This window comes from Phalaenopsis equestris, unplaced genomic scaffold (assembly GCF_001263595.1).
Source record: "Phalaenopsis equestris unplaced genomic scaffold, ASM126359v1 Scaffold001173, whole genome shotgun sequence".
Classification (NCBI taxonomy): Eukaryota; Viridiplantae; Streptophyta; class Magnoliopsida; order Asparagales; family Orchidaceae; genus Phalaenopsis; species Phalaenopsis equestris.
The window spans coordinates 144769-153476 of NW_018165612.1; the positions used below are offsets into that span (position 1 = coordinate 144769).

Below are 8708 nucleotides of genomic sequence, written 5' to 3' on the forward strand. Positions count from 1 at the left end.
TGAAAATTATTAACACTCTTCTTATTATGGAACATTTATTCTAAATTCTATCGTCAATCACCGCTTCGGTGGGACTCACATTTTTTTTTTTCAACACTTTTTTTTTTTAAAAAAAAAAAAAAACCCCACCGAAGCGTTGATTGACAGTAGAGATCAGTCACCACATGCATCTCTGCATGTGCAGAATAATTTTTTCATATGCAGTCAAAGTAGAAGGCATATTACCAACAATATTACCTCTTACATTATTTTAAGCCAAACTAGACTCTCATTTTGAGCATTTTGACTGTAATATTGCAAAATATTAGGCAAAATCAATGAAGCATCCACTATAGAAATATCAACAATATTCTTTATTTGCAAATTATCTTTACTAACCATAACTGAATCATTGCAAACAGCAGGAACCTAATTAACATAATCATTGTAAAAAGTATTGGGAAGCATATCATTAATAGGAAAGATTTCACCATATACTTCCTCAATCTAAATATCATTTCCAAAAATATTTACAGGATACTGAGATTTGGCGACACAATAACTAAAGAATTAGGAACAAGTAAAACAGAAAGAGCAAAAAAGTTAGAAACAAGAATAAAATTACAAGCCGAAATTATATCCAACAGTTTCAGAGAAGCATTTTTAGGACAACTAACAGGTTCATGATCAAAAGTTGAACACGTGATAAAATTATGTCTAACTCTTCCACATAATTAAACTAAAAAAATCATTCGCAAGAATAAAATTACAAGCCGAAATTATATCCAACAATTTCAGAGAAGCATTTTTAGGACAACTAACAGGATCATGATCAAAAGTTGAACACGTGAGGGAAAGAAGTTCGATTGAACCGTTAGATTCTAAAACTTACTGATTAGCTGCAAAGATTGTTATAGAAAGGACATTTATATAGAGAGTACCCAACCAGAGTCATGTTTCACAGTTTAGAACCATCTTCAATCTCCTTTTTAATGAAGATAACTCTGTCTTCCAACAAGAATGATAAGCTAATTTAAAGCTCGAGGAATTTGAGAAATGTGAAGAAATCAAACTTTTCCAATTCAGAGAATGAAATGATCCAAGAAAATATTTGAACGAAGAGGAAAGAGGGACAAAAATTTGGAATCCATGATATACAAGGGGCAAAACCCCTAAAATTAGAGAAACCGCTGGGACCCAGATAGAGAAACCAAACCCTGGAACTTCTTTTCCCAAGGAGAGGAAAAAAGTAAGAAGAAAAATGAAACCCTAAAAGAGAACTCGAAATCCCCAAAACTCTCTCTACGAAACAATGAAATTTAACATAGATGTATGAAAAGAGTAATTGTATGTTTTTAAATGTATAAAATAAATACCAAAAAAAATAAAACATATATTGAATAGACCCTTAATAATGAGATTGATGTGTGTCTTGGAAGCATTAAAAATTTGAGGATCACATGACACATTTAAGCCACAAGAGTTGTAGAAGTTTCTTTGAAGCATAACACATTTTATTTCATTTTGTTGTAGGAGAGATAAGTTCGATATGACCTTTCAATTTTTAAATTCTTTTAGCCCAAAAGCTCTCTTGAACTGCCCTTAATTGGAATTTTCAAAATGTAGAAATTATGATACAATTATGTACTAACTATAAGAAAATGCTACTGAACATAAAAATTTTAAATACATAGAAACAACAAATAGAGATCGAATATATTTTAAAAAATAGTATGTATAAATATAAAGAAACAAATGCACGTACATTTTAAATAAGTTAACTACGTGTAAGTGTTTTTTGTTGTTTTTAGAAACTCGTAGTTGTCAACTTATATATGATGTCATCGTATGATTCCTCATTTCAAGTAAATCTCCCTCTCGGATCATATAAACGATTTGAAGAGTAGATGAATCAGAAAAGGATGGGAAATAAAACGAAAATAGACAAATAAATTTTAAAATGAACCATGGAGGTTTTAGTTATAAGGTAATCCTCGTACGATTGGTTGAGAGTATACGTTCGAACAAGATCAGATCAAAATATCTCGAAACACGATATCCACAATGAAAATCCCTACATAAGCCTCTCATAACCAGATAACCAAAAAGAATACTTTTGTTCTGAGGTCAAGAGCACTCACAAAAGAACACATCCCTTTGATTAATTGCATCTTACAGGATACCTAAGAATATTCTCGATAAAAAGAGTATTGCGTACATTATTTTGATCGGCAAATATGTCACCAAAAAGGAAGGTTATCTTGCAGGAGCATCCCGATGCTTTCAAAGCTCCCTCTAAGCCACAGGGTAGACAATGAACCTCTCACATTCCAAATGGGTAACGAATCATCGACATACAGGACCTATGAAATAACCAAAGTTGACTCATTATATTCACACTATGCTTCCAGAGCCTAACCGGGCCATAAGGGGTTGAGGGTGAATCACTGTATCCCAGATGGGAGGCGGCCAATCCGCAATTAGGGCCTATCAGACGACATCAACAAGGTTCCAAAAGGATGACAGGGTTAAAAAAGGCTCAATAAAAGGTGAGGTTAAATGATCCTAATTGGGTAGAGATAGTCGGATCAAGATATCTTTGATCTGTCATCCCAAGCTATTAGGATCCTAAGTATGCATGGTCCTAAAGGTAGTCAACTCAACACAATCAGAGACTCATTGTCAACAATCTATGAATTGTGACATCCAAGAAGACCTCGGTAGCCCTAAGATCGAAAGAAGGAGACTCTAAGTCCTACGACTTATAAAGGTAGAGCTGACAAAGGTGAAACTTATTGTCGCCAAATAAATGACAAAGATGTCACTGGAAAGAAGAAAAAAAAGAGAGGTTCAACTACAAAATTGAAAACTCCCCACAAAGAACATATTCTGGTTTGAGGAAGCCTCTAACATCTTAGTCGTGCTAGACAACCACCAAAGTTGTAAAACATATGCACGGAGGCTTCTTCTTCAAACATGTAATATGATGCAATTATATAAAGTCCTAAATGTGGAGGCATTATTAAGTATGACTTAAAATATGTCTATGTTATGAAAATCATTTTAAAACCAACCTAAAAGCCTTGCAGAAAAGTAAAGTGTATGTTTTAAATAGTTGAATATTTTAATTCTAAAATTTTGGTTTATCTTAATCTCTTATTAGGATTTTTTAAGAAAAAAAAATAATTTTAGGGTTCCTAAAGAGCTTAAATTATAGCGCAAGGTTCTCAGACAAACTACAATCAAATAACGACAAAAAGATAAGCACACTACACAAGTCAAGCACGCACCAAGAAGTTCGAATGAATGACTTTGACTACGAGAAACTAAACACAATCCCATAATATTCAAGTGGACACTCCACACATGCGACATCAAAATTGATGCCAACAATAAGATTCTCAAAAAGTAAACTATTATAAAATGATTATTAAATGAATTTTGATTTTTAAACATTATTATTAGAACTCTTAAAAACAATATAGATAATTTATCAATTTAACATTATTATTAGAACTCTTAATCATCATGTTCTCAACCACCATAAAATTTTATGATATTTAAAAAGGTAGAAGTAACAACAAACCCAAAATCTTCTAAAAAGATCACCACATTTTGTAGCAAACATATAATAACATAGAAGGGTTACTTTTATGAAATAATCATAAAAATCAACTAAGGGATTGCCTCTTTCAATATTATTTGACTAGCAAACGTTATCCAGAAATAATGATATTAGCTAGATACAATCTTATGTAATGTCTTCAAAATTTAACACGATATAAACTGGTATTCATGCTCTCTAAACATCCAAATGCTGACCAAATGTATAAACTATCTACACAATCAAAGTTAGGAAAAGCATGCTTATGAAATTAACATTTAAAAATATACTACTAAAACAACAAACTAAAAATAAAAATAAAAATAAAAACTAAATGCTCATGTTGACCACCTTAACCCATTGGGTTAAAAGCTTCGGTGTTAAGACATTACATATGCGATGTGCATGCATGCATTGACGATTAAATTCACCTACTATCAAACCCAAGTTTTCCATTATCGACGCTAAACCCCCTACATTAATCCATTATTGAATAAGTAACCAAAATGCCCCTAGCTTACATTCACCAACTCTAATTAGTACAAAACCACTAAGCCACCTTCCCAATTTTACCTGATTCTTATAAGAGAAATTTACATACATACCATCAAACTCAAATTTATTTACATATCTAACACCTAAATTTTGCTTTTTATATTTATACGACCCATATCTTTAATATCACATCAAAAATATCACTTTTAAAGAGTGAAATACACATTTTCATGCACAACTAAGAAAAACCGATGTTTACGTGTGAATACATAAGAATTGAATGGTATGTATGTAAATCTTCCTTCTTAAAAATGTAGAGAAGAAATTTTTCTCATGGGAATTAAACTTTCACTAAATATGGTGAAAAAAATAGTCTAATTGTTAATCTGATTCGGAACTATTGGTGGCGGTGTTGTCCGGAAAACATGCTTTCTGCAGCGCTCAAAGATGCCATCATACAAAAGATCAAACTGAACTCCTGCTCTCTCCCGATTTATAATGAAAAATATGTGATCCGCTTCGACAATCTTGTAGTACCTGCAAAACATATGGCTTAAGATTAATGCAAATAAGCACAAATAACCTTCATTAATGTTCAAATGACAATTAATAGAAAATGTGACTGAACTGTGAACAAGCAATTTATGGATAGGTTCATAGATTCTGGTTCTAGCTATGAGAAAACATTTATGATAGACAGATCTTTAACATCATATCAGAACAACCACTATTTCTAACTTTCTAAGAGTGAAATACATCTTTTCATGTGAGGTTTATAATGCCAAAATTGTTGTAAATGTAAACATCAAAAGTTAGGTGTTAGATATAGAAATACATAAGAAATTTGTGGTATGTAAAATTCCCTTTTGATTGCATTGTCTTTAGATGAATGCAATGGAAAGCTAATTCTCAAAGATGAAATGATTACGGGGGCTTTAAACACGTGTTATTTGTATATGTAACATATAAATTTTGATATTTATTTATGTAAAACTTAAATATTTAGCATCACATCAAAAATAGAATTAATACAAGTAAAGGGCGTTTCAATACATACCGCACAATTCTCATGCATTAAAATCTCTAACGCCTAAATTTTGATATTTACATATACATAATACTCAAAATTTTAAAATTAAATAAAAAATACTACTAATATTATAGTTTTTAAAAATAATATGTCATTTCATGCATATGTTTGCTAGATAACTAAATATCAATGCATAGATATTAGATATGTAAATATATATAAAAAAAAAAATTGTGCGATATGTATGTAAATTCCCTACAAATAAATATCTAAGTTTAGGTGATAGATATGTAAATATATAAGAATTGTGAGGTATAATGTAAACTCTCAATAAATAAATCTGAGAAACACCTATATGAAATTCTCATTAAGATGACAGAGCCAGCTTTTCTCTCCTGTTTCTAAGAGCCCATTTGGTTGCTTCAAATAAAAAAACAAGCTTTAAAACAACATGAAATCTGATCATTCCATCACATAAACTTCTCAAAAGAACCTCAAATAATAATAAATTCACTCTGACAACAGCAAGTATGAAAAACTTCCATTTATTAAATGTAATAGCATGAAAGTAAAGTAAAAATTTCTTTCAATGGATAGCATTTAAATTCATAAGAAGCAAACATCACTGGGAATGCTCAGAATAAGCCAACAATCACATTTTACAATAAATTGAAGAAAGAAGGCAAGGAAAAAGAGCAAGGATTGCATTAAAAAAAGAAAGAAAATTAAGTGTTAGCAACAAATTCAAAATTTTCAAGCTAATTTATATCGAGTCATGAGCATGATAATCTTCAATATGTAAATATATAACAATTGTGTGGCATGTATGTAAATGCCCCTAAAGCATAGAGAATTTACATACCACACAATTCTTATGTATTTGCATATCTAACACCCAAAGTTTGATATTTACATTTATAGCTCTTTAATATCATAAACCTAAGAACAAAAAGGTGCTTTCACTTTAAAACGTTAATAATTGTGATATTTCTGTTATAATATTGAAGATTTAAGTGTTAGACATGTAAATATGAAAGTTCAGGTGTTAGATATGTAAATATATAAGAATTATGTGATACGTATGTAAGCACCCCTAATGGATAATACATATTCACTAACCATATCCCGGGTTGCAAAGGATTACACTTCGACTCATCAATGACAAATTGACTCGGGTGTTCCACTGGTAATCGAGGGTGGGTCATTGATACAGTGTTGAGTGCTCCATCATTATCTTCCCAATCCTCATCCCTGATCACAATTGTTCATACAAAAAAGAGCAACCTTTAGAACATAAAATATGACATTTCATAACGAAAGTTTATATATCACTAAACTCTTATACTCAAAATTCATCCCACCTATAACCTTTGTAGGGTGGCGGCAAATCTTTAGGATAACGCCATTGACACATCTGCAAGACTCTGATAAAGAACAACGGATGAATTCCAAGCAAACTCGAGGGCACGGTGATTCCCATAATCTTCCTTGTTCGCCTTGTCGCATAGCTGAAATAGTATGTATTTGGAAAAGTTCGCAGACTCGCATTTGAAATCATTGATCCCTGAATTGTAAGATCGGGCAGAATCCAATCTCCTGAAGCAAATGGACCAGAATTCCCTAAGAGTAAATCAATGAGGCCTAAGAAACCAGATTTCTTCCATCCCATTTCAAAGTGATCAAAACCAAAATTGTAGTAGTTCTTAAGGAAAGCATTGTCAACCCAATCATACATTATGACTCCCAATCTACATAGCTGCAGAAGAGAGAATGTTTTCATTGATCTCCCATCTTCTGGCCTGATAAAAAAAAAATCATTTTTTTCTTAGTTAAATTTGGTAAAAGTTCAAGCTTTGGAAATTCATGGAATGAGGTGAATTTACTAACTGCATTCCATCAAAATAGGTTCTGGTGGTTCCATTAAGGGCTCCAGATAAGGAAGTAAGACTTAGCACCCAATCCTCAGAAGTGTTCTCATAGCCTTCAAATGCCTAACTTAATAAAATAAACAATGGCAGCTTTGATTAAAATTTAATTGACTTTTGTTCAAAGTTACAATGATAGAATTTCAGTCTCCATTACCTTATCAGCCAGCATCTGCTGCAAAACCCTAACAACTTGAGCTCCAGCAGAATGACCAACAAAATGGATTGGATGATGTTCATCCCACTCAGGGTAATTTCCTGCTCCCACCAAAACAAACATGCATCGATCATGAGTAAAATCAAACATTAATCACGAAGGCTCTATTAAGGCACCAAAATGAAAAAAAAAAAGGTTTACATATTTACCACCAAAGAAATATCCAATTACATATATGAATAAGGTTAAAAATTCGAAAAGTAAAAGTATATGCCATCACCTTGTTCATAAAGCTTGCCAAAGCGAGAATGGCCACATATACTGCTATGCTCTTCTCCATAATCCACCTTCCCTCCCTTCAAGTAGTAAAACAAATCCCGTGCCCTAACAACGCCAACACCCCCAAAACTCTCAAACAAACAATTTTCACCATGGATACAAATACAGATCTGTAAATAATTATTCGGAGTTTCAGATCTTACAAACCTGTCATGAATGCTAGTTAAAGATCCCAAATCAGGAACAAGGATCCGGTCGTCCTTCTTCTCTGCTCCGGCGAAATAGGAGAGACCACCTAGCCTCTGCAACACAGACAACGGTTAAGGAAAACTCGAGCATCCTAAAGTAATATTGAAGTGAGAATTCAAACGAGTTCTTCTAATTACATTACCCCTTTACCAAATCCAAAAATCCCGTGAACCAGAACAATCGGCGGCGGCGGGGAAACATCCATAGCCGCCATCTTAACCTTCGAATCCTCCTCTTTTACAACTTCATTTGAAGGAGAAAAGGGACGGATGCCGCCGGGCAAAGACTGCCATAGATCGGAGGCCACCGCCGAGCTGAAGATATAGAATCCGAAGAGAAGATGGACGGCAGAGCTGAGGAGCAGCTCATTCAAGCGGAGAAATCCAATCGATAGTCTTCCCATTCTCCTGATTAGAGGAGAAGAAGCAGAAGAAAGGGAAGAGGGAGGAAGAAGGCAGTTTTTCTGAACCTTCTTCCTCTCCACTGTTTCCTTTCTTCTCTTCAACTGTGGAAAGGATAAGGGACAAATAGAATGGGAAATACTATATCGGTCACGTGGAAATCTTTTTTTTTCTTTTTTAATAAGAAATTCGTAAGCGCGGAATCAATTATTTTCTCTTTTTAAATTTATTTCTCTTTCCTTTATATATATATATATAATATAATATAATATAATTGATCATTGATATAATATAAATATCGAAGTAAAAGTTTTAGATATATAAATATTAAAATAAAAATTTAAATAAATAAATACACAATGAGGGTGTAATTTGCATGTAAATCCCCTTAATTATTTTTATTTGCATTTCATAGCTAAATGTGAAAAGCAGGTGAATTTTATTGACCTGAAAAAATTAGTATTATTTATTGTTTTATTAATTAGGTAAAAAACAAGTAAAGCTGAGTCAAGGCCAGCTTGTCGAACTCTCACCTGCAGTTATCCACAGCTAATAAATCTGCTTATATATATATATATATATATAATAA

General features: G+C 32.5%; 1 protein-coding gene across 1 annotated transcript; it reads right to left on the bottom strand.

The window, feature by feature from the left end:
• Positions 1-4266: 4266 nt before the first annotated feature.
• Positions 4267-8251, bottom strand: LOC110033414 (lipase-like). The gene is made up of 8 exons (XM_020737383.1): positions 7861-8251; positions 7677-7771; positions 7471-7574; positions 7191-7291; positions 6996-7099; positions 6470-6907; positions 6228-6359; positions 4267-4615 (listed from the first exon to the last, which is right to left on the bottom strand). Exons 1-8 carry the CDS (start codon positions 8119-8121, stop codon positions 4453-4455), a joined length of 1398 nt encoding a protein of 465 aa, XP_020593042.1. The 5' UTR covers positions 8122-8251; the 3' UTR covers positions 4267-4452.
• Positions 8252-8708: the final 457 nt, after the last annotated feature.